The sequence below is a fragment of the Anopheles ziemanni genome, unplaced genomic scaffold, assembly GCF_943734765.1.
Source record: "Anopheles ziemanni unplaced genomic scaffold, idAnoZiCoDA_A2_x.2 scaffold_126_ctg1, whole genome shotgun sequence".
NCBI lineage: Eukaryota > Metazoa > Arthropoda > Insecta > Diptera > Culicidae > Anopheles > Anopheles ziemanni.
Window position 1 is genome coordinate 3598 of NW_026690042.1, and position 26223 is coordinate 29820.

Below are 26223 nucleotides of genomic sequence, written 5' to 3' on the forward strand. Positions count from 1 at the left end.
AAGATAAGTAAAAACAAAAATGTACGTTTTTCCCTCTGAATATGACGCAACCGCAAGAAGATCTGAGAAAACTAGAAAGGCTACTCGATAGAATCAAAGATATTACCAAACGCCATAGAAAGGTTACTTTAAAGGCAATTAAGAATACAGCTGATGAAACGTATAAAAATTTGCAGTACTTTTTATTGAAACATGAGAGCAAATATAAAGACAGTGAGGTTACAGAGTATATGCTCAAAGCAAGGAATTTCATTACAAAAATAACAGAGTTGATCAATCTCCATTTGTCTAAGCCACAACACGTGCAATTTAAAACAATAGCACATTGCATAATAAACCTTCTTAAAAGACACAAAAAAGTCAGAATGGCGACACTTACAGAAACGCTAAATGTTATCACCAATCTCGTACCAAAGTACGATGGTAACGCCGAATCGTTAAATAACGTGATAAGAGCATTGACAGCATGTAAAGATCTTGTCTCTGATGCAAACCGAAATGTACTGATCCAAGTGATACTATCCAAATTCGAAGGAAAGGCAAGTCAAATATTTACAGTGGTTCCGACAACCATCGACGCTATCATTGACAGCCTTAAGCAGAAATTCTCGGTTAAAACAGAACCTCAAACAATTATTGCCAAGCTTTCAATTTCGAAACAAAGAAAGGATTTCGCTAGTTTTGCAGACGAAATAGAAAAACTAAGCGCAAAGCTCGAGCTAGCATATGTGGAAAACAAAGTCCCACAAGATGTTGCAAAGACTCTAGCAAATAAAGCGGGAATTCAAGCTTTGGTTAATGGTGCTAAAAATGAAGACACCAAAAATACCGTTAAGTTTTCAAAATGCGAAAACTTAGCAAAAGCAATACGAGTTGCGACAGAAAATGAGGACACCATTGATAGTGTGGAACGCACCAATGTTTTTTATGCGAGTAGAACCAATAACCAGCATAGGAACAACGATGGATACCAAGTGGACAGATACCGTCAAGACAGAAGGTCAAACTTCAGAAACGGAAGAGGAGGTAGAGGAAGAAGCGCACGTTGCCAAAATTGCAACCATGCACATAATCAATATCCATCTAACCTATCCAATACCTTCAACCCCCCTGAAACAAGCAATCAAAACCGCGAAAAAAACATTCCGTTTTGTAGCTGATAACGTATTTGTTTGAGTGGTGAAGTTGCGAATTGTGCGTTGCGAAGCTGAAAGCGTTGACAAGTCTACGGTGAGGTGTGAGCACGAGACAATATGCCAAAAACACGATCGGTAGCGGCGATCGCTGAGGGGCGGGAGTTCGGAGAATCAACGGCCGGTCCATCAGATACGGAAAAAAGCATGGATACCACTGTGGTGAACCGTTTTTCCGAGGTGGAATAAATGGAACGACAGATCGCGGAAAAAGAGCAACACCATCAGCGCGAAGTGGAGTTGCGACAAAAGTTGCTGGCTATGAGAGTGCAACACCGCAAGGAGATCGAGGCTTTGGAGAAACAATGCGTCAAGCCCAAATGCTCCAGCTCTATAAAGGAAGACGACACAGATGACGCCTACCAAGGACAGCCTTACTCATTCCGAGATATCGAGGAAGGCATCGAGGAGTACGATGGTACGGCAAGCGTAAGCACGTGGCTATCTGACCTTGAAGCCACCGCTACCATGGCCCGTTGGACAGAGAGGCAGAAGGCAATTATGTGCCGTAAAAAACTTACTGGTACGGCGAAGGCATTTATCGTGACGTTGCAAGCAGGTATAGACTACCAACAGCTGAAATGGGAGTTGCAGAGAGAGTTCGGGGAAGTTGTTCGGGCAAGTGACGTACACCGCCAACTAACAGCACGGCGGCGTGGTAACCGAGAATCGGCGCTCGATTACGTGTACGCCATGCAAAAAATCGCTCAGCCCATCCAACTTGACGAACAAAGCATTTGCGAATACATAGCAGACGGCTACACTAACGACGAAAAGTTGAGGGCAACGTTTTATGAGGCCCAGACTATTGGGGAGCTAAAAAGCAAACTAAAATTCTTAGAGCGTGCTGCAAGTAAGGAAGCACCAAAGGGACCATTGGTGAGAGAGCAACGAGGGGCAATGGAAAACGCCAAGAAGCGTAATTGTTTCAGTTGTGGCAGTAGCACTCACCAACTAGCTGAATGCCCAACGAAACAAGAGGGCCCCACATGTTTCAAGTGTGGTGCGACGGGGCATCGTGCCAAAGAGTGCGCGAATTCGCGCGAAAGAAAGCCGCAGTGTTTTGCGTGTGGCGATATTGGCCATGTATCCGGGAAGTGTACGAAGAAAAGCACCAGAGTGCAAACTCTGACAACTACCTTTCCCGAAGTCCATGTGACAATTCGCAACAAAGAAAACAAAGCAGTGGTGGACACATGCAGCGAGGTAACGCTCATGCGATACGACCTGTTCCAGGAACTTAAACTCAGCCCAGGTGAATTAAAGCCATCTGTACGGATAATAAGAGGCTACGGTGGAAAGCAACACAATGTATGTGGCGAGGTGACGATCGAGGCGGGCATAGACGAAGTGATAGAAAAAATCCAATTCGTGGTGGTACCGTTAGGGTCCATAGATTCAAGGTTACTTATCGGACTGGACGTGCTCGGTAAGGTAAATTACGTAATCCAGAACGGAAGTGTGAAAATAACAAAACAAGTGAAGCACGACAAAGAGCCGCCAAATGAGGACTATCATTGGGTGCTTCGGATAACATGTAACGATGTGCAAGAGCTAGACGTACCGTCAAAGTATCGGAGCGTAATAAGTGGACTTGTTAACAATTATAACCCCTCGACAAACTCTAATACAGAGAGCGAGATGCGAATACGCATGGAAGGGCAAGAAGTGGTACGCACCATACCTAGAAGATTGGCTCCGTTAGAAAAGGAAATAGTGAAGAAACAAGTGCGCGAATGGTTAAGCGATGGAATAATCCAGCCGTCGCGAAGCCCTTATGCCAGTGCGGTGGTAGTTGTTCCAAAAAAAGACGGATCATATCGGATGTGCGTAGATTATCGCGAGGTGAACAAACTGATCGTACGGGATTCGTATCCGATGCCCAACGTAGAAGAACAAATCGATCAATTAGCAGACGCTCGTGTATATAGTGTGCTGGATCTCAAGAACTCATATTTTCATGTGAAGGTGGAGGAGAAAAGTCGCCAATATACGTCGTTTGTGACATCCGATGGACAGTATGAGTTCTTACGGGCTCCGTTTGGATTGTGTATCAGCGGAAACGCGTTCGGACGTTTCATCAACACTGCGCTTCAAGAGCTGATAACGGACGGCACCATCATGGCCTTCGTTGACGATATCATCATACCAGCTACCGACGAGGAACATGGATTGACGGCGTTACGGCGGGTGCTAGAGGTGGCACGATATGCAGGACTTCAATTCAACTGGAAGAAATGTGTCTTCCTAAAACGACGTGTAGAATATTTGGGATACACAATCTACGATGGACGCATTGAACCGTCATCCCAAAAAATAGAAAAGGTTAAGCATTTTCCGCAGCCGAGAACAGCGAAACAGCTTCAACGTTTTATAGGCTTAGCTAGTTATTTTAGGAAGTTCATAGCAGGATTCGCAGACCTGGCAAGACCATTGACACGTATGCTGAAAAAGGGAAGTACGGTGGAATTCGGTGACGATGCAAAGGCAGCGTTTGAAGTAATCAAAGAAAGTTTGGCTAAACATCCAGTGTTGCACATCGTTAATGCGAAATTAGATACCGAACTACATACTGACGCGAGTAAAGAAGCTCTCGCAGGCATACTGTTGCAGCGCGCTGAAGAAGACGGAAAATTACATCCGTGTTATTATTATAGCAGGTTGACCGACAAGGCTGAGAAAAATTATCATTCATTCGAATCAGAGTCGTTAGCCGTCGTGGAATCAGTGAAGAAGCTTAGATGTTATCTACTCGGTAAAAAGTTTAAAGTGGTGACTGATTGCCTGGCGTTTAAGCAGTCCATGAACAAGAAGATTCCGAATGCGCGAATAAGCCGTTGGCTAGTAGCTTTAGCAGAGTTCGATTTCGTGATCGAACACCGATCTGCGGAAAAAATGAAACACGTTGACGCGCTATCTAGAGCGACCGTGCTTAAGATATCTGCGATCGTGAGCAAAAGGGTGTCAACAGCGCAGAGTGGAGATGAACAGATACAAAGGATTATTGAAAGGGCAGGCAACAAGAGAAGCATAGATTGGTTCCATATACGGAATGGGGTGGTATATGAAGGTGAGGTGAACTCGCGGCGATTGTACATACCTAAGTCGATGGAATTGGAGATCATCAAGGGGGCACATGAGCAAGGACATTTTGGTGTGAAAAAGACAAAGGAGAAAATTGAAGCTGATTATTTTATCCCCGAATTAGAACAGAAGATAGAAAAATATATCGAGGCCTGTGTGAAATGCATCCTAGGCGAGAAAAAGCGTGGTAGAAGAGAGGGTAGATTACATCCTATACCAAAAGGTGAAGTCCCTTTGGATACATTCCATGTCGATCATCTTGGGCCAATGCCATCTTCTAGAAAGTCGTATAATCATATTTTTAGCGTGATAGATGCTTTTTCGAAATTCATATGGTTGTTTCCCGTCAAGACAACCAACGCAGAAGAAGCTGTAAGGAAACTTAAGGTTATTGCGCAGACATTTGGATACCCCAGAAGGATTGTTTGTGATCAGGGGGCAGCTTTCACATCAAAATTATTTGAGCAGTTTTGTGGGGACAATGCAATTGAATTACATAAGATCGTGACAGGAGTCCCTCGCGGGAATGGACAAGTAGAAATCGCGCATAAAACTATTATTCCCATGTTGACGAAGTTATCGCTTGATAATCCGCACGAATGGTTCAAGCATGTAGGTAAGGTTCAGACGATGATGAATTCAAGTTGGCACAGAGCCGTGGGAACTACGCCGTTTGAGGTGCTAGTGGGAGTAAAAATGAAGAAGGAGGATGATTTGGATTTGATGAGAATATTAGATGAAGAAGTTCGACACAAATTTGCCGAAGAGCGTGACGAGTTGCGAAAGGTTGCGTGTGGGAATATAGCAAAAATACAGGAAGAGAACAAAAGGCAGTACGACTTAAGGAGACGGCATGCAAGGCAGTTTCGAGTTGGTGATTTTGTAGCCTTACCGGTAACACAGTTCGGCGTAGGAAGGAAAGTAAAACCGAAGTTCTATGGACCATACGAGATTGAGCGAGTCATGGCGAACGATCGCTATGAAGTGCGAAAAGTAGACGATGAAGTAGAAGGGCCGCGACGCACTACGACGTCGGCAGATGTGTTGAAACCGTGGCCGCAGTCGGGACGACCTTAAGGTCAGGAAGGGCCGTGTGGAGAGAGGAATTGTGTTCTGCACGTGAGAGAGGTGGAGTATAAAAGGGGAGACGATAATGAAAAATAAACAGTCGCAACGAAACCGAAGTGGTGACAACGTGTAAACTCCGTATCATCGTTTTCTTTTCCTACATGCATGGTGAGCAAACATGGCCCGGTAAACGGCGGTAATACGGTTCTTTTACAGGGTCCAGTAACACAGCCCGTTTTTAAAACGGATGCAAACCCAAGATGCAAGAAACTGTTTATTAACCATTCCTACATACTTGGGATGCCATCCTTAGATGCTAGAAACTGTTTATTAACCATTCCTACATACTTGGGATGCAAACCCAAGATGCTAGAAACTGTTTCTAAGGTGGTTCGGGACACTTGGGATGGTGACCCAAGATGCTAGAAACTGTTTCTAAGGTGGTTTGGGATACTTGGGATGGTGACCCAAGATGCTAGAAACTGTTTTTAAATTGGTTCGGGATACTTGGGATGGTGACCCAAGATGCTAGAAACTGGTTCTAAGGTGGTTCGGGACACTTGAAATGGTGACCCAAGATGCAAGAAACTGTTTCTAAGGTGGTTCGGGATACTTGGGATGGTGACACAAGATGCTAGAGACTGTTTTTAAGGTGGTTCGGGATACTTGGGATAGTGACCCAAGATGCTAGAAACAACTTTTAAAGTGATTCGGGATACTAAGGATGACGACCCAAGATGCTAGAAACTACTTTTAAAGTGATTCGGGATACTTGGGATGACGAACCAAGATGCTAGAAACTACTTTTAAAGTGTTTCGGGATACTTGGGATGACGAACCAAGATGCTAGAAACTACTTTTAAAGTGATTCGGGATACTTGGGATGACGACCCAAGATGCTAGAAACTACTTTTAAAGTGATTCGGGATACTTGGGATGACGAACCAAGATGCTAGAAACTACTTTTAAAGTGTTTCGGGATACTTGGGATGACGAACCAAGATGCTAGAAACTACTTTTAAAGTGATTCGGGATACTTGGGATGACGACCCAAGATGCTAGAAACTACTTTTAAAGTGATTCGGGATACTTGGGATGAAGACTCAAGATGCAAGAAACTGTTTCTAAGGTGGTTCGGGACACTTGGGATGGTGACCCAAGATGCAAGAAACTACTTTTAAAGTGATTCGGGATACTAAGGATGACGACCCAAGATGCTAGAAACTACTTTTAAAGTGATTCGGGATACTAGGGATGACGACCCAAGATGCTAGAAACTACTTTTAAAGTGATTCGGGATACTTGGGATGACGAACCAAGATGCTAGAAACTACTTTTAAAGTGTTTTGGGATACTTGGGATGACCACCCAAGATGCTAGAAACTACTTTTAAAGTGATTCGGGATACTAGGGATGACGACCCAAGATGCTAGAAACTACTTTTAAAGTGATTCGGGATACTTGGGATGGTGACCCAAGATGCTAGAAACTACTTTTAAAGTGTTTTGGGATACTTGGGATGACCACCCAAGATGCTAGAAACTACTTTTAAAGTGATTCGGGATACTTGGGATGAAGACCCAAGATGCTAGAAACTACTTTTAAAGTGATTCGGTATACTTGGGATGAAGACTCAAGATGCAAGAAACTGTTTCTAAGGTGGTTCGGGACACTTGGGATGGTTACCCAAGATGCAAGAAACTGTTTTTAAGGTGGTTCGGGATACTTGGGATGGTGACCCAAGATGCTAGAAACTACTTTTAAAGTGTTTCGGGATACTTGGGATGACGACCCAAGATGCTAGAAACTACTTTTCAAGTGATTCGGGATACTAGGGATGACGACACAAGATGCTAGAAACTACTTTAAAAGTGATTCGGGATACTTGGGATGACGACCCAAGATGCTAGAAACTACTTTTAAAGTGATTCGGGATACTTGGGATGACGACCCAAGATGCTAGAAACTGTTTTTAAGGTGGTTCGGGATACTTGGGATAGTGACCCAAGATGCTAGAAACAACTTTTAAAGTGATTCGGGATACTAAGGATGACGACCCAAGATGCTAGAAACTACTTTTCAAGTGATTCGGGATACTAGGGATGACGACACAAGATGCTAGAAACTACTTTAAAAGTGATTCGGGATACTTGGGATGACGACCCAAGATGCTAGAAACTACTTTTAAAGTGATTCGGGATACTTGGGATGGTGACCCAAGATGCTAGAAACTGTTTTTAAGGTGGTTCGGGATACTTGGGATAGTGACCCAAGATGCTAGAAACAACTTTTAAAGTGATTCGGGATACTAAGGATGACGACCCAAGATGCTAGAAACTACTTTTCAAGTGATTCGGGATACTAGGGATGACGACACAAGATGCTAGAAACTACTTTAAAAGTGATTCGGGATACTTGGGATGACGACCCAAGATGCTAGAAACTACTTTTAAAGTGATTCGGGATACTTGGGATGGTGACCCAAGATGCTAGAAACTGTTTTTAAGGTGGTTCGGGATACTTGGGATAGTGACCCAAGATGCTAGAAACAACTTTTAAAGTGATTCGGGATACTAAGGATGACGACCCAAGATGCTAGAAACTACTTTAAAAGTGATTCGGGATACTTGGGATGACGACCCAAGATGCTAGAAACTACTTTTAAAGTGATTCGGGATACTTGGGATGACGACCCAAGATGCTAGAAACTACTTTTCAAGTGATTCGGGATACTTGGGATGACGACCCAAGATGCTAGAAACTACTTTTAAAGTGATTCGGGATACTTGGGATGGTAACTCAAGATGCAAGAAACTGTTTCTAAGGTGGTTCGGGACACTTGGGATGGTGTAGTACTTGCCAAAACAGTGCTTGCCATGCCGGTCCGAGAATTACAATTGGTGGCGCATTTTGTGCACAGTTTTTGTCACATACGTGTATCGGCCATATCGCCCTTTTGCGTACCTCGGATTGAAATGCCATGTATAGACGAAAGATAGGCCTCGTGGCGATTAACATTCCTGCCGAACAATGCTTTCCGCTAGCTCGTACGGAAAAGTGAGTTTTTGGGCAAACGGCAATTTACCATGCATATTTACCTCGCCTTTTGCTCACCATGCATATTAACCTTGCCTTTTCGTCAAATCCCCGAATATCGTCTCCGCGCTACCAGTTGGCGCTTGCGATTGTCCAAAGCAAAGTTCCAACATGATAAGTACTTGCCAAAACAGTGCTGGCCGTGCCGGTCCAGAAATTACACTTGGTGGCGCATTTTGTGCACACTTTTTGTCACACACGTGAACCGGCCATATCGCCCTTTTGCGTACCTCGGATCGAAATGCCGTGTATCCACGAAAGATAGGCCTTGTGGCGATCAACATTCGTGCAGAAAATTGCTTTCCGCTAGCTCGTACGGAAAAGTGAGTTTTTGGGTATACGGCAGTTTACCATGCATATTTACCTCGCCTTTTGCTTACCATGCATATTAACCTTGCCTTTTGCCCAAATCCCCGAAAATCGTCTCCGCGAAATAAGTTAGCGCTTCCAAGTGTTTGGAGTAAAGTTCCAACATGATAAGTACTTGCCAAAACGGTGCTTGCCATGCCGGTCCGGGAATTTCACGCAGTGGCGCATTTTGTGCACACTTTTTGTCTCATACGTGAATCGGCCATATCGCCCTTTTGCGTACCTCGGATCGAAATGGCGTATATGGACGAAAGATAGGCCTTGGGGCGATAAACATTCGTGTCGAACATTGCTTTCCGCTAGCACGTACGGAAAAGTAAATTTTTGCGCAAAAGGCAGTTTACCTTGCATATATACCTTGCCTTTTGCTCACCATGCATATTAACCTTGCCTTTTGGCCAAATCCCCGAATATCGTCTCAGCGTTACCAGTTAGCGCTTCCAAGTGTTCAAAGCAAAGTTCCAACATGATAAGTACTCGCCAAAACAGTGCTGGCCATGCCGATCAGGGAATTACACTTGGTGGCGCATTTTGTGCACACTTTTTGTCACATACGTGTATCGGCCATATCGCCCTTTTGCGTACCTCGGATCGAAATGTCGTATATGGACGAAAGATAGGCCTCCTAGCGATAAACATTCGTGCTGAACATTGCTTTCCGCTAGCTCGTACGGAAAAGTGAGTTTTTGGGCAAAAGGCAGTTTACCATGCATATTTACCTCGCCTTTTGCTCACCATGCATATTAACCTTGCCTTTTGCTCACCATGCATATTAACCTTGCCTTTTGCCCAAATCCCCGAATATCGTCTCCGCGTTACCAGTTAGCGCTTCCAAGTGTTCGGATCAAAGTTCCAACATGATAAGTTCTTGCCAAAACAGTGCTTGCCATGCCGTTAAGGGAATTACACTTGGTGGCGCATTTTGTGCACACTTTTTGTCACATACGTGTATCGGCCATATCGCCCTTTTGCGTACCTCTGATCGAAATGCCATGTATGAACGAAAGATAGGCCTCGTAACGATTAACATTCGTGTAGAACATTGCTTTCCGCTAGCTCGTACGGAAAAGTGAGTTTTTGGGCAAAAGGCAGTTTACCATGCATATTTACCTCGCCTTTTGCTCACCATGCATATTAACCTTGCCTTTTGCCCAAATCCCCGAATATCGTCTCCGCGTTACCAGTTAGCGCTGCCAAGTGTTTGGATCAAAATTCCAACATGATAAGTACTTGCCAAAACGGTGCTTGCCATGCCGGTCAGGGAATTTCACGCGGTGGCGCATTTTGTGCACACTTTTTGTCACATACGTGTATCGGCCATATTGCCCTTTTGCGTACCTCAGATCGAAATGCCATGTACGGACGAAAGATAGTCCTTGAGACGATAAACATTCGTGCCTAAAATTGCTTTCCGCTAGCTCGTACGGAAAAGTTAGTTTTTGGGCAAAAGGCAGTTTACCATGGATATTTACCTCGCCTTTTGCTCACCATGCATATTAACCTTGCCTTTTGGCCAAATCCCCGAATATCGTCTCCGCGTTACCAGTTAGCGCTTCCAAGTGTTCGGAGCAAAGTTTCAACATGATAAGTACTTGCCAAAACGGTGCTTGCCATGCCGGTCAGGGAATTTCACGCGGTGGCGCATTTTGTGCACACTTTTTGTCACACACGTGTATCGGCCATATCGCCCTGTTGCGTACCTCGGATCGAAATGCCGTGTATGGACGAAAGATAGGCCTTGTGGCGATAAACATTCGTGCCGAACATTGCTTTCCGCTAGCTCGTACGGAAAAGTAAGTTTTTGGGGAAAAGGCAGTTTACCATGCATATTTACCTCGCCTTTTGCTCACCATGCATATTAACCTTGCCTTTTGCCCAAATCCCCGAATTTCGTCTCCACGTTGATAAAAAGCGCTTTCAAATGTTCGGATCAAAGTTCCAACATGAAAAGTACTTGCCAAAACGGTGCTTGCCATGCCGTTAAGGGAATTACACTTGGTGGCGCATTTTGTGCACACTTTTTGTCACATACGTGTATCGGCCATATCGCCCTTTTGCGTACCTCGGATCGAAATGCCGTATATGGACGAAAGATAGGCCTTGCGGCGATAAATATTCGTGCCGAACATTGCTTTCCGCTAGCTCGTACGGAAAAGTGAGTTTTTGGGCAAGAGGCAGTTTACCATGCATATTTACCTTGCCTTTTGCTCACTATGCATATAAACCTTGCCTTTTGGCCAAATCCCCGAATATCCTCTCCGCGTTACCAGTAAGCGCTTCCAAGTGTCCGAAGCAAAGTTCCAACATGATAAGTACTTGCCAAAACGGTGCTTGCCATGCCGGTCAGGGAATTTCACGCGGTGGCGCATTTTGTGCACACTTTTTGTCACAAACGTGTATCGGCCATATCGCCCTTTTGCGTACCTCGGATCGAAATGCCGTATATGGACGAAAGATAGGCCTTGTGGCGATAAACATTCGTGCCAAACATTGCTTTCCGCTAGCTCGTACGGAAAAGTGAGTTTTTGGTCAAAAGGCAGTTTACCATGCATATTAACCTTGCCTTTTGCCCAAATCCCCGAATTTCGTCTCCACGTTGATAAAAAGCGCTTTCAAATGTTCGGATCAAAGTTCCAACATGATAAGTACTTGCCAAAACGGTGCTTGCCATGCCGTTAAGGGAATTACACTTGGTGGCGCATTTTGTGCACACTTTTTGTCACATACGTGTATCGGCCATATCGCCCTTTTGCGTACCTCGGATCGAAATGCCGTATATGGACGAAAGATAGGCCTTGTGGCGATAAACATTCGTGCCAAACATTGCTTTCCGCTAGCTCGTACGGAAAAGTGAGTTCTTGGGCAAGAGGCAGTTTACCATGCATATTTACCTCGCCTTTTGCTCACCATGCATATTAACCTTGTCTTTTGGCCAAATCCCCGAATATCGTCTCCGCTTTACCAGTTAGCGCTTCCAAGTGTTCGGAACAAAGTTACAACAAGATAAGTACTTGCCAAAACGGTGCTTGCCATGCCGGTCAGGGAATTACACTTGGTGGCGCATTTTGTGCACACTTTTTGTCACATACGTCTATCGGCCATATTGCCCTTTTGCGTACCTCGGATCGAAATGCCATGTATGGACGAAAGATAGTCCTTGAGACGATAAACATTCGTGCGGAACATAGCTTTCCGCTAGCTCGTACGGAAAAGTGAGTTTTAGGGCAAGAGGCAGTTTACCATGCATATTTACCTCGCCTTTTGCTCACCGTGCATATTAACCTTGCCTTTGGCCAAAACCCCGAATATCGTCTCCGCGTTACCAGTTAGCACTTCCAAGTGTCCAAAGCAAAGTTCCAACATGATAAGTACTTGCCAAAACGGTGCTTGCCATGCCGTTAAGGGAATTACACTTGGTGGCGTATTTTGTGCACACTTTTTGTCACATACGTGTATCGGCCATATCGCCCTTTTGCGTACCTCGGATCGAAATGCCGTATATGGACAAAAGATAGGCCTTGTGGCGATAAACATTCGTGCCAAACATTGCTTTCCGCTAGCTCGTACGGAAAAGTGAGTTTTTGGTCAAAAGGCAGTTTACCATGCATATTTACCTCGCCTTTTGCTCACCATGCATATTAACCTTGCCTTTTGCCCAAATCCCCGAATATCGACTCCGCGTTACCAGTTAGCGCTTGCAAGTGTTCGGAGCAAAGTTCCAACATGATAAGTACTTGCCAAAACGGTGCTTGCCATGCCGTTAAGGGAATTACACTTGGTGGCGCATTTTGTGCACACTTTTTGTCACACACGTGTATCGGCCATATCGCCCTTTTGCGTACCTCGGATCGAAATGCCGTATATGGACGAAAGATAGGCCTTGTGGCGATAAACATTCGTGCTGAACATTGCTTTCCGCTAGCTTGTACGGAAAAGTGAGTTTTTGGGCAAGAGGCAGTTTACCATGCATATTTACCTCGCCTTTTGCTTACCATGCATATTAACCTTGCTTTTTGGCCAAATCCCCCAATATCGTCTCCGCCTTACCAGTTAGCGCTTCCAAGTGTTCGGAGCAAAGTTTCAACATGATAAGTACTTGCCAAAACGGTGCTTGCCATGCCGTTAAGGGAATTACACGCGGTGGCGCATTTTGTGCACACTTTTTGTCACATACGTCTATCGGCCATATTGCCCTTTTGCGTACCTCGGATCGAAATGCCATGTATGGACGAAAGATAGTCCTTGAGACGATAAACATTCGTGCGGAACATAGCTTTCCGCTAGCTGGTACGGAAAAGTGAGTTTTTGGTCAAAAGGCAGTTTACCATGCATATTTACCTCGCCTTTTGCTTACCATGCATATTAACCTTGCCTTTTGCCCAAATCCCCTAATATCGTCTCCGCGTTACCAGTTAGCGCTTCCAAGTGTTCGGAACAAAGTTACAACAAGATAAGTACTTGCCAAAACGGTGCTTGCCATGCCGGTCAGGGAATTACACTTGGTGGCGCATTTTGTGCACACTTTTTGTCACATACGTCTATCGGCCATATTGCCCTTTTGCGTACCTCGGATCGAAATGCCATGTATGGACGAAAGATAGGCCTCGTGGCGATAAACATTCGTGCTGAACATTGCTATCCACTACCTCTTACGAAAAAGTGAGTTCTTGGGCAAAAGGCAGTTTACCATGCATATTTACCTCGCCTTTTGCTCACCATGCATATAAACCTTGCCTTTTGCCCAAATCCCCGAATATCGTCTCCGCGTTACCAGTTAGCGCTTCCAAGTGTTCGGAGCAAAGTTCCAACATGATAAGTACTTGCCAAAACGGTGCTTGCCATGCCGGTCAGGGAATTTCACGCGGTGGCGCATTTTGTGCACACTTTTTGTCACATACGTGTATCGGCCATATCGCCCTTTTGCGTACCTCGGATCGAAATGCCGTATATGGACGAAAGATAGGCCTTGCGGCGATAAACATTCGTGCCAAACATTGCTTTCCGCTAGCTCGTACGGAAAAGTGAGTTTTAGGGCAAGAGGCAGTTTACCATGCATATTTACCTCGCCTTTTGCTCACCATGCATATTAACCTTGTCTTTTGGCCAAATCCCCGAATATCGTCTCCGCTTTACCAGTTAGCGCTTGCAAGTGTCCAAAGCAAAGTTCCAACATGATAAGTACTTGCCAAAACGGTGCTTGCCATGCCGGTCAGGGAATTTCACGCGGTGGCGCATTTTGTGCACACTTTTTGTCACATACGTGTATCGGCCATATCGCCCTTTTGCGTACCTCGGATCGAAATGCCGTATATGGACGAAAGATAGGCCTTGCGGCGATAAACATTCGTGCCGAACATTGCTTTCCGCTAGCTCGTACGGAAAAGTGAGTTTTTGGGCAAGAGGCAGTTTACTGAAGGCCAGTTACTTTGCATGGAAACGTAAATATCTCCCAAACTAGAAAAGCTAGAAGGATGCCAAGAGCATCGAACGAAAGGAAATTAAATTTTAAACAAAAAACATGTTTAGCAAATTAACGATAGGACAAAAGACAAAAAAGTTATAAGCGTTTGAAGGTGCATGGGTTGGAAAAAGTGGCCATGGCCAGGAATGAAGGGACCGGTTTCTATAGGGTTTTCGTTAAAGGCGAGAATTTATACTAAGTCTTTCGGCAAGAAGAAGAAGAAACCAAGGTCTTCGGCAAAACGTTAATATCTCGAAAACTAGAAGAGCTAGAAGGACGCCCGAGGCAGCAAACGAAAGGTAATTAAATTCTACACAATATAAAAGGAAAAAAGACACGGATTGGTCGAAAGACAACGAAGTTATAAGCGTTTGAAGGTGCAAGGGTTTGAAAAGCGCTTTACATGAAAAAAACGTTAATATCTCCGAGACTAGTAGAGCTAGAAGGACACCAAGGGCAGCAAACGAAAGGAAATTAAATTTGCGACACCAAACATTGGGGTCAAATCGAAGATCGGACGAAAGACAAAAAAGTTATAAGCGTTTGAAGGTGCAAAAGTTGAAAAAAGTGATACACATACGTGTATCGGCCATATCGCCCTGTTGCGTACCTCGGATCGAAATGCCGTATATGGACGAAAGATAGGCCTTGTGGCGATAAACATTCGTGCCAAACATTGCTTTCCGCTAGCTCGTACGGAAAAGTGAGTTTTTGGGCAAGAGGCAGTTTACCATGCATATTTACCTCGCCTTTTGCTTACCATGCATATTAACCTTGCCTTTTGGCCAAATCCCCGAATATCGTCTCCGCGTTACCAGTTAGCGCTTCCAAGTGTTCGGAGCAAAGTTCCAACATGATAAGTACTTGCCAAAACGGTGCTTGCCATGCCGGTCAGGGAATTTCACGCGGTGGCGCATTTTGTGCACACTTTTTGTCACATACGTGTATCGGCCATATCGCCCTTTTGCGTACCTCGGATCGAAATGCCGTATATGGACGAAAGATAGGCCTTGCGGCGATAAACATTCGTGCCGAACATTGCTTTCCGCTAGCTCGTACGGAAAAGTGAGTTCTTGGGCAAAAGGCAGTTTACCATGCATATTTACCTCGCCTTTTGCTTACCATGCATATTAACCTTGCCTTTCCTTCTTGCCCTCTCAACGGTGCGAGGGTGAGTGGGTGGGTTTGGGAGGAAGGGAGGCTGTCGTTGCTGGGGCCCTGCACTACCCACGGGGGGTACCTGGGCATCAGCTGGGCTAAAAACACCGTTACCACCATTGTTCCCTTAATCTTGGGCCGAAAAACTGCTTGTTGGGACAGAAATTTAAATTGTTCCCCATTGACAAACATTTAATTTGTTCCCCATTGACAGAAATTTAAATTTTTGTGGGACTAAAGTTGTTCATTCATTATTTCGTTAGTTTTACTTCGATTCACTTGCGGTTTTCAACAAAAATTTTTTATATTTTTCCGCGTCATTTTCAAACTCAAACGAGAGCAAAATCGTGAAAAACTTTTCCGAGAATTTTCCTACTTGTAAGGTACCTTGAGCTGTGTTGGCCATAATAAGGTGCAAACCATGAATCATCGATAACTCACCTTTGTAGGCCAGCTACGTCCTTGACCCTGCGTATTTTTTTATTGGGCAGATCATGCACTAATTATAAATGTTCTACGTCAACTTGCTATCTCTTCTTCATCTTGCCGGTATTCTTGGTCAAAGTACTATTTCATGAATTTAAGGACGCATTTTGCTCTATGTTTCACTAATAGCTTCGCGCCTGGACTTGCTGATTTTTTGCTCACATTTTTCCTAAATTGTCCCATTCAAGGCTTTTCTAATTCACATCCTTTTTTGTCGCTCAGTAGCAAACCGTCCGAGTAATAATTCATGAAAGGTACCTAGCCTTGGTACACCAAGTGTACGCCAAGAATAATCATCAGGCCATATGACCAACTTGCAGCTCTCTGACCAGGTTGTCCCCTTGTAATAAGAGTTTCGTATACGCCCATCTAATTTAAAAATAGTTTTCGCTAAACAGCTATCTCATAGCACCTGGGCGGTATTCGTGGTTCAGGTGTGATTTTGGCAAGTGCCGGCCAAGGCGCATTTTATGCACTTTTTTTGTCACAAACGTGTATCGGCCATATCGCCCTTTTGCTAACCTCGGATCGAAATGACGGGTATGGACGAAAGATGGACCTTGTGGCGATAAACATTCGTGCCGAACATTGCTTTCCGCTAGCTCGTACGGAAAAGTTAGTTTTTGGTTAAACGGCAGTTTACCATGCATATTTACCTCGCCTTTTGCTTACCATGCATATTAACCTTGCCTTTTGGCCAAATCCCCGAATATCGTCTCCGCGTTACCAGTTAGCGCTTCCAAGTGTTTGGATCAAAGTTCCAACATGATAAGTAGTTGCCAAAACGGTGCTTGCCATGCCGTTAAGGGAATTACACGCCGTGGCGCATTTTGTGCACACTTTTTGTCACATACGTGTATCGGCCATATCGCCCTTTTGCGTACCTCGGATCGAAATGCCATGTATGAACGAAAGATAGGCCTCGTGGCGATAAACATTCGTGCCGGACCTTGCTTTCCGCTAGCTCGTACGAAAAAGTGAGTTTTCGGGCAAAAGGCAGTTTACCATGCATATTTACCTTGCCTTTTGCTCACCATGCATATTAACCTTGCCTTCTAGCCAAATCCCCAAATATCGTCTCCGCGTTACCAGTTAGCGCTTTCAAGTGTTCGGATCAAAGTTCCAACATGATAAGTAGTTGCCAAAACGGTGCTTGCCATGCCGTTAAGGGAATTACACGCCGTGGCGCATTTTGTGCACACTTTTTGTCACATACGTGTATCGGCCATATCGCCCTTTTGCGTACCTCGGATCGAAATGCCATGTATGAACGAAAGATAGGCCTCGTGGCGATAAACATTCGTGCCGGACCTTGCTTTCCGCTAGCTCGTACGAAAAAGTGAGTTTTCGGGCAAAAGGCAGTTTACCATGCATATTTACCTTGCCTTTTGCTCACCATGCATATTAACCTTGCCTTTTGCCCAAATCCCCAAATATCGTCTCCGCGTTACCAGTTAGCGCTTTCAAGTGTTCGGATCAAAGTTCCAACATGATAAGTAGTTGCCAAAACGGTGCTTGCCATGCCGTTAAGGGAATTACACGCCGTGGCGCATTTTGTGCACACTTTTTGTCACATACGTGTATCGGCCATATCGCCCTTTTGCGTACCTCGGATCGAAATGTCGTAGAGGGATGAAAGATAGGCCTCGTGGCGATAAACATTCGTGTCGAACATTGCTTTCCGCTAACTCGTAAGGAAGAGTGAGTTTTCGGGCAAAAGGCAGTTTACCATGCATATTTACCTCGCCTTTTGCTCACCGTGCATATTAACCTTGCCTTTGGCCAAATCCCCGAATATCGTCTCCGCGTTACCAGTTAGCGCATCCATGTGTCCAAAGCAAGGTTCCAACATGAAAAGTACTTGCCAAAACGGTGCTTGCCATGCCGTTAAGGGAATTACACGCCATGGCGCATTTTGTGCACACTTTTTGTCACATACGTGTATCGGCCATATCGCCCTTTTGCGTACCTCCGATCGAAATGCCATGTATGGACAAAAGATAGGCCTCAAGGCGATAAACATTCGTGCCAAACATTGCTTTCCGCTAGCTCGTACGGAAAAGTGAGTTTTTGGTCAAAAGGCAGTTTACCATGCATATTTACCTCGCCTTTTGCTCACCATGCATATTAACCTTGCCTTTTGGCCAAATCCCCGAATATCGTCTCCGCGTTACCAGTTAGCGCTTCCAAGTGTTCGGAGCAAAGTTCCAACATGATAAGTACTTGCCAAAACAGTGCTTGCCATGCCGTTAAGGGAATTACACGCGGTGGCGCATTTTGTGCACACTTTTTGTCACATACGTGTATCGGCCATATTGCCCTTTTGCGTACCTCGGATCGAAATGCCATGTATGGACGAAAGATAGTCCTTGAGACGATAAACATTCGTGCGGAACATTACTTTCCGCTAGCTGGTACGAAAAAGTGAGTTTTTGGGCAAAAGGCAGTTTACCATGCAAATTTACCTCGCCTTTTGCTCACCATGCATATTAACCTTGCCTTTTGCCCAAATCCCCGAAAATCGTCTCCGCGTTACCAGTTAGCGCTTCCAAGTGTTCGGAACAAAGTTACAACAAGATAAGTACTTGCCAAAACGTTGCTTGCCATGCCGTTAAGGGAATTACACGCGGTGGCGCATTTTGTGCACACTTTTTGTCACATACGTGTATCGGCCATATCGCCCTTTTGCGTACCTCCGATCGAAATGCCATGTATGGACAAAAGATAGGCCTCAAGGCGATAAACATTCGTGCCAAACATTGCTTTCCGCTAGCTCGTACGGAAAAGTGAGTTTTTGGTCAAAAGGCAGTTTACCATGCATATTTACCTCGCCTTTTGCTCACCATGCATATTAACCTTGCCTTTTGGCCAAATCCCCGAATATCGTCTCCGCGTTACCAGTTAGCGCTTCCAAGTGTTCGGAGCAAAGTTCCAACATGATAAGTACTTGCCAAAACGGTGCTTGCCATGCCGTTAAGGGAATTACACGCCATGGCGCATTTTGTGCACACTTTTTGTCACATACGTGTATCAGCCATATCGCCCTTTTGCGTACCTCGGATCGAAATGCCATGTATAGACGAAAGATAGGCCTTGTGGCGATAAACATTCGTGCGGAACAATGCTTTCCACTAGCTCGTACGGAAAAGTGAGTTCTTGGGCAAAAGGCAGTTTACCGTGCATATTTACCTCGCCTTTTGCTCATCATGCATATTAACCTTGCCTTCTGGCCAAATCCCCGAATATCGGCTTCGCGTTACCAGTTAGTGCTTTTAAGTGTTCGGATCAAAGTTCCAACATGATAAGTACTTGCCAAAACGGTGCTTGCCATGCCGTTAAGGGAATTACACGCCGTGGCGCATTTTGTGCACACTTTTTGTCACATACGTGTATCGGCCATATCGCCCTTTTGCGTACCTCGGATCGAAATGCCATGTATGGACAAAAGATAGGCCTCAAAACGATAAACATTCGTGCGGAACATTGCTTTCCGCTAGCTCGTACGGAAAAGTGAGTTTTTGGGCAAAAAGCAGTTTACCATGCATATTTACCTCGCCTTTTGCTCACCATGCATATTAACCTTGCCTTTTGCCCAAATCCCCGACTATCGACTCCGCGTTACCAGTAAGCGCTTCCAAGTGTTCAGAGCAAAGTTCCAACATGATAAGTACTTGCAAAAACGGTGCTTGCCATGCCGTTAAGGGAATTACACGCGGTGGCGCATTTTGTGCACACTTTTTGTCACATACGTGTATCGGCCATATCGCCCTTTTGCGTACCTCGGATCGAAATGCCATGTATGGACAAAAGATAGGCCTCAAGGCGATAAACATTCGTGCGGAACATTGCTTTCCACTAGCTCGTACGGAAAAGTGAGTTTTTGGTCAAAAGGCAGTTTACCATGCATATTTACCTCGCCTTTTGCTCACCATGCATATTAACCTTGCCTTTTGCCCAAATCCCCTAATATCGTCTCCGCGTTACCAGTTAGCGCTTCCAAGTGTTCGGAACAAAGTTCCAACAAGATAAGTACTTGCCAAAACGGTGCTTGCCATGCCGGTAAGGGAATTACACTTGGTGGCGCATTTTGTGCACACTTTTTGTCACATACGTGTATCGGCCATATTGCCCTTTTGCGTACCTCGGATCGAAATGCCGTATAAGGATGAAAGATAGGCCTCGTGAGGATAAACATTCGTGCTGAACAATGCTTTCCACTAGCTCTTACGAAAAAGTGAGTTCTTGGGCAAAAGGCAGTTTACCACGCATATTTACCTCGCCTTTTGCTCACCATGCATATTAACCTTGCCTTTTGCCCAAATCCCCTAATATCGTCTCCGCGTTACCAGTTAGCGCTTCCAAGTGTTCGGAACAAAGTTCCAACAAGATAAGTACTTGCCAAAACGGTGCTTGCCATGCCGGTAAGGGAATTACACTTGGTGGCGCATTTTGTGCACACTTTTTGTCACATACGTGTATCGGCCATATTGCCCTTTTGCGTACCTCGGATCGAAATGCCATGTATGTACGAAAGATAGTCGTTGAGACGATAAACATTCGTGTCGAACATTGCTTTCCGGTAGCTCGTACGGAAAAGTAAGTTTTTGGGGAAAAGGCAGTTTACCATGCATATTTATCTCGCCTTTTGCTCACCATGCATATTAACCTTGCCTTTTGGCCAAATCCCCGAATATCGTCTCCGCGTTACCAGTTAGTGCTTCCAAGTGTTCGGATCAAAGTTCCAACATGATAAGTACTTGCCAAAACGGTGCTTGCCATGCCGTTAAGGGAATTACACTTCGTGGCGCATTTTGTGCACACTTTTTGTCACATACGTGTATCGGCCATATCGCCCTTTTGCGTACCTTGGATCGAAATGCCGTATATGGCCGAAAGATAGGCCTTGTAGCGGATAACATTCGTGCCCAACATTGCTTTCCGCTAGCTCGTACGGAAAAGTGAGTTCTTGGGCAAAAGGCAGTTTACCATGCATATTTACCTTGCCTTTTGCTCACCATGCATATAAACCTTGCCTTTTGGCCAAATCCCCGAATATCCTCTCCGCGTTACCAGTAAGCGCTTCCAAGTGTCCGAAGCAAAGTTCCAACATGATAAGTACTTGCCAAAACGGTGCTTGCCATGCCGGTCTGGGAATTACACGCGGTGGCGCATTTTGTGCACACTTTTTTTCACATGCGTGTATCGGCCATATCGCCCGTTTGCGTACCTCGGATCGAAATGCCGAATATGGACAAAAGATAGGCCTTGTGAAGATTATTATTCGTGCCGATTATTGCTTACCGCTAACTCGTAAGAAAAAGTAAGTTTTTTGGCAAAAGGAAGTTTACCATGCATATTTACCTCGCCTTTTGCTCACCATGAATATTAACCTTGCCTTTTGCCGAAATCCCCGAATATCATCTCCGCGTTACCAGTTAGCGCTTCCAAGTGTCCAAAGCAAAGTTCCAACATGATAAGTTCTTGCCAAAACGGTGCTTGCCATGCCGGTCAGGGAATTACACGCGGTGGCGCATTTTGTGCACACTTTTTTTCACATGCGTGTATCGGCCATATCGCCCGTTTGCGTACCTCGGATCGAAATGCCATGTATGGACGAAAGATAGTCCTTGAGACGATAAACATTCGTGCTGAACATTGCTTTCCGATAGCTCGTACGGAAAAGTGAGTTTTTGGTCAAAAGGCAGTTTACCATGCATATTTACCTCGCCTTTTGCTCACCATGCATATTAACCTTGCCTTTTGCCCAAATCCCCTAATATCGTCTCCGCGTTACCAGTTAGCGCTTCCAAGTGTTCGGAGCAAAGTTTCAACATGATAAGTACTTGCCAAAACGGTGCTTGCCATGCCGGTCCGGGAATTTCACGCGGTGGCGCATTTTGTGCACACTTTTTGTCACATACGTGTATCGGCCATATCGCCCTTTTGCGTACCTCGGATCGAAATGCCGTATATGGACGAAAGATAGGCTTCTTGGCGATAAACATTCGTGCCGAACATTGCTTTCCGCTAGCTCGTACGGAAAAGTGAGTTTTTGGGGAAAAGGCAGTTTAACATGCATATTTACCTCGCCTTTTGCTTACCATGCATATTAACCTTGTCTTTTGGCCAAATCCCCGAATATCGTCTCCGCTTTACCAGTTAGCGCTTCCAAGTGTTCGGAACAAAGTTACAACAAGATAAGTACTTGCCAAAACGGTGCTGGCCATGCCGTTAAGGGTATTACACTTGGTGGCGCATTTTGTGCACACTTTTTGTCACATACGTGTATCGGCCATATCGCCCTTTTGCGTACCCCGGATCGAAATGCCGTATATGGACGAAAGATAGGCCTTGCGGCGATAAACATTCGTGCCGAACATTGCTTTCCGCTAGCTCGTACGGAAAAGTGAGTTTTTGGGCAAGAGGCAGTTTACCATGCATATTTACCTCGCCTTTTGCTTACCATGCATATTAACCTTGCTTTTTGGCCAAATCCCCCAATATCGTCTCCGCGTTACCAGTTAGCGCTTCCAAGTGTTCGGAGCAAAGTTTCAACATGATAAGTACTTGCCAAAACGGTGCTTGCCATGCCGTTAAGGGAATTACACTTGGTGGTGCATTTTGTGCACACTTTTTGTCACATACGTGTATCGGCCATATCGCCCTTTTGCGTACCTCGGATTGAAATGCCGTATATGGACGAAAGATAGGCCTCGTGGCGATAAACATTCGTGCTGAACATTGCTTTCCGATAGCTCGTACGGAAAAGTGAGTTCTTGGGCAAGAGGCAGTTTACCACGCATATTTACCTCGCCTTTTGCTCACCATGCATATTAACCTTGCCTTTTGGCAAAATCCCCGAATATCGTCTACGCGTTGCCAGCTAGCGCTTGCAAGTGTCCAAAGCAAAGTTCCAACATGATAAGTACTTGCCAAAACGGTGCTTGCCATGCCGGTCAGGGAATTTCACGCGGTGGCGCATTTTGTGCACACTTTTTTTCACATGCGTGTATCGGCCATATCGCCCGTTTGCGTACCTCGGATCGAAATGCCATGTATGGACGAAAGATAGTCCTTGAGACGATAAACATTCGTGCTGAACATTGCTTTCCGATAGCTCGTACGGAAAAGTGAGTTTTTGGTCAAAAGGCAGTTTACCATGCATATTTACCTCGCCTTTTGCTCACCATGCATATTAACCTTGCCTTTTGGCCAAATCCCCCAATATCGTCTCCGCGTTACCAGTTAGCGCTTCCAAGTGTTCGGAGCAAAGTTTCAACATGATAAGTACTTGCCAAAACGGTGCTTGCCATGCCGGTCCGGGAATTTCACGCGGTGGCGCATTTTGTGCACACTTTTTGTCACATACGTGTATCGGCCATATCGCCCTTTTGCGTACCTCGGATCGAAATGCCGTATATGGACAAAAGATAGGCCTCAGAGCGATAAACATTCGTGCCTAGTATCGCTTTCCGCTAGCTCGTACGGAAAAGTAAGTTTTTGGGGAAAAGGCAGTTTACCATGCATATTTATCTCGCCTTTTGCTCACCATGCATATTAACCTTGCCTTTTGCCCAAATCCCCTAATATCGTCTCCGCGTTACCAGTTAGCGCTTCCAAGTGTTCGGATCAAAGTTCCAACATGATAAGTACTTGCCAAAACAGTGCTTGCCATGCCGTTAAGGGAATTACACTTGGTGGCGCATTTTGTGCACTTTTGGTCACATACGTGTATCGGCCATATCGCCCTTTTGCGTACCTCGGATCAAAATGCAGTATATGGACAAAAGATAGGCCTTGTGGCGATGAACATTCGTGTCAAACATTGCTTTCCGCTAGCTCGAACAGAAAAATGAGTTTTTGGGCAAAACGCAGTGCACCATGCATATTTACCTTGCCATATGGCCAAGTTCTCGCCACGAACGGTCAACGACCAATATGACCGTCTTTAGTTCATGGGAAAAAAATGTTTTCCGTTGAGTATGAGTGCAGAAGCGAAGAACGAACTAAGAAGGCTGACCGTGAATTATCGAATTGGTTCTATCAAGGTCAGGGTTGCTCGGTGCACACGTCGCGTGGCTGGAATTCGGCGGAAAAAGAACCGTTACCATGCTTTGCGCGTCGCCGTTAACACATTGGTGGCATTGACCTTCCAGGAGAAAATGGTTCGGTTCGGTAGCATACCGGTTGCGGTGTGCTTGGCGAATACGTTGGCCTACTTAAATTCGGAGAAAAATAAACCGTTGGTTAAACTAGGTCCCGGCCATATCCCCCTCTTTTGCTTCTTCGTTTACTAACACCAATGGAATGGATCGCCCTTGAATGTAGAGTAATGGTTTAACTAGCTAAGCAAAAGCGAAACGTTAGCAGGTTTTTCTACCACCATTTTGTAAATACTTTATGCGCATTTTATGAACACTAAAAAAAAGTGAAAACCCAGTGCGGCACATTTGGCGTCACGGGGCGTAGTCTCAGGTGCTAACCCATTATTTTCATGAAAACATATTTTTTTCGAACAACTCAACAAAATGGTTATAAAAAGACGCGTAAAATTATTTTGAATTGAAAGCCGCAAACCGCAGTTCGATCGGATGGGATTTGAGAGAAAGAGAAGCAAAAAACTGGTGTTTGGACACGTGGTTAGGGAAAAAATGGTCGCAAAAAATTTTCGAGTTCACAGTCGATCCAAACACCAATAGACGCGCAAAATTATTTTAAAATTTTTAGTAAAAACCGCAGCCCAATTGCGGAAAAATTGACGAAGATTTTAGCAAAAAACTTAATGACGTCCGGAATGCTCGGTGGTCAAATCGGCCCTGCTGGCAAATCAACCACTCGAATCTAGCCCCGCTGTCAACCGAAGTACTCGAATTTTTCGAGCAAAGTCGAGCAAGCACATAAAGTGTAGGAAAGATGGTTTTAAATGTCGGTGGTGCAAAACGGACCAACGTTGGTGCGCCCGAACATACCCCAACCACCCCTTACCCCCCACATCTTACCGCCCTGCACCCTCGAACTCACTCCGCGGGATAATTTCCCGTAACCATGAACTCAATCCGCGGTACGTCGGTCGGCTAAACGGCTAAGTTGTAGATCGTGACGAGGTGAGACTATTTGCTTATTATTCATTTTTCCCTCCGATCCCTCTTACCCCCCGCAAATCGTCCTACAAAGTGCACTTTGGCCGACTAAGTTCCCAAATTTTGTGGTCATCAACCAATATTTTCGTGTTCTTTCAAGTTAGCTTATTCAAACTTAAGGGTTTGAGTGAGTTTCGGATTTCTCAAATAATAAATGATCTTTGTTTCGATTTCATCAAATTTTCTTTCGCATTTTTTTTATGTTAATAATCAAATGTCATTTTACCAGTATAAACTTCTCACTTTTTAAAATATTGAAGCCTTATTAAAAGTTCAACTAAAATAGGGATGAAACGGGGAATTTTGAATGGTGATTATTGAATAAAAAAGAAATGATAAAAAAATGGTATTTTAACAATAATGTTTAACACTCAAAGTGCGGCAGTCCACGTTTTCTTATTTTTAAGGAACTCAACGATCAGGTGATGCGGACGTATCGTCTTTAATCAGCTTTAGTCCAACATTTCTAAAATCATTTGAAAAAAAAAACGATTATGAGAATTGCATATGGTATTTTAATCGAATTTGATAATGGAAAAAAAACAGAAAAAACCTATTTACAAACCTTTTGAGCAACAAAGACTACAAGTCAATTTTCCACTTGGCCTTCAGCTGCACGTATCTTAGATATACCTTTGCTTTCTGCTTTGGAAGCATACTCAAAAATTTTTTAAGGTCGGCGAAGTATTGTTTCTGCATGTCTTTTCTGTTTCTTGCGATGATTTGCTTTGAGGCATTCGAAAGCTTTTTAAATGACTCCCGCAGACTGCTTGCTTTCCCAGTGTAAATGAATCGTGCAAAAAACTCAAGCGATGTTCTGTGAAATACAATTTGGGAATGATTTGGTTTTGTACTTGACGACATATAAAAGTACACGTTGTTGTGGCATTCTTACCTTGGTGGAAGGGTGGGTTCCCGCAGCCTACCGCTGTTTGGAGTTTTTTTTCCTTTAAACGTCGCGCCAGGCCTATTACGAATGCTTTAGTAAAAAGAAGTAATTTTTAAAAAATATTCATCAGCATCTGGACCAAACAACTTCTCTTACCGTTCCTTGCCACTCCTTTCGTGAATAAGTGTGTCTTTCAAAAGGCGTATGTATTCATTCCTTGCATCATCAGATAGGCTTTCAATATATTGTGGCGCCTCCTGCAGGAAAAAATCTTGCGCG

The 26223-nt window shown here is 44.6% G+C and overlaps 1 protein-coding gene across 1 annotated transcript; it reads left to right on the top strand.

The window, feature by feature from the left end:
• Positions 1-1382: 1382 nt before the first annotated feature.
• On the top strand, positions 1383-3858 carry LOC131292824 (uncharacterized). Its single transcript, XM_058320908.1, has 2 exons — positions 1383-3692; positions 3751-3858. The coding sequence occupies exons 1-2, from the start codon at positions 1383-1385 to the stop codon at positions 3856-3858; spliced, it is 2418 nt and encodes an 805-aa protein (XP_058176891.1).
• Positions 3859-26223: the final 22365 nt, after the last annotated feature.

What these genes read in the sequence shown, in the direction of transcription:
- LOC131292824 (XM_058320908.1), top strand. Translation starts at nt 1,383, where the DNA reads ATGGAACGACAGATCGCGGAAAAAGAGCAACACCATCAGCGCGAAGTG. An exon ending in ATGCAAAGGCAGCGTTTGAA is followed by an intron (nt 3,693 to 3,750) that starts GTAATCAAAGAA and finishes ATGCGAAATTAG; the next exon opens with ATACCGAACTACATACTGAC.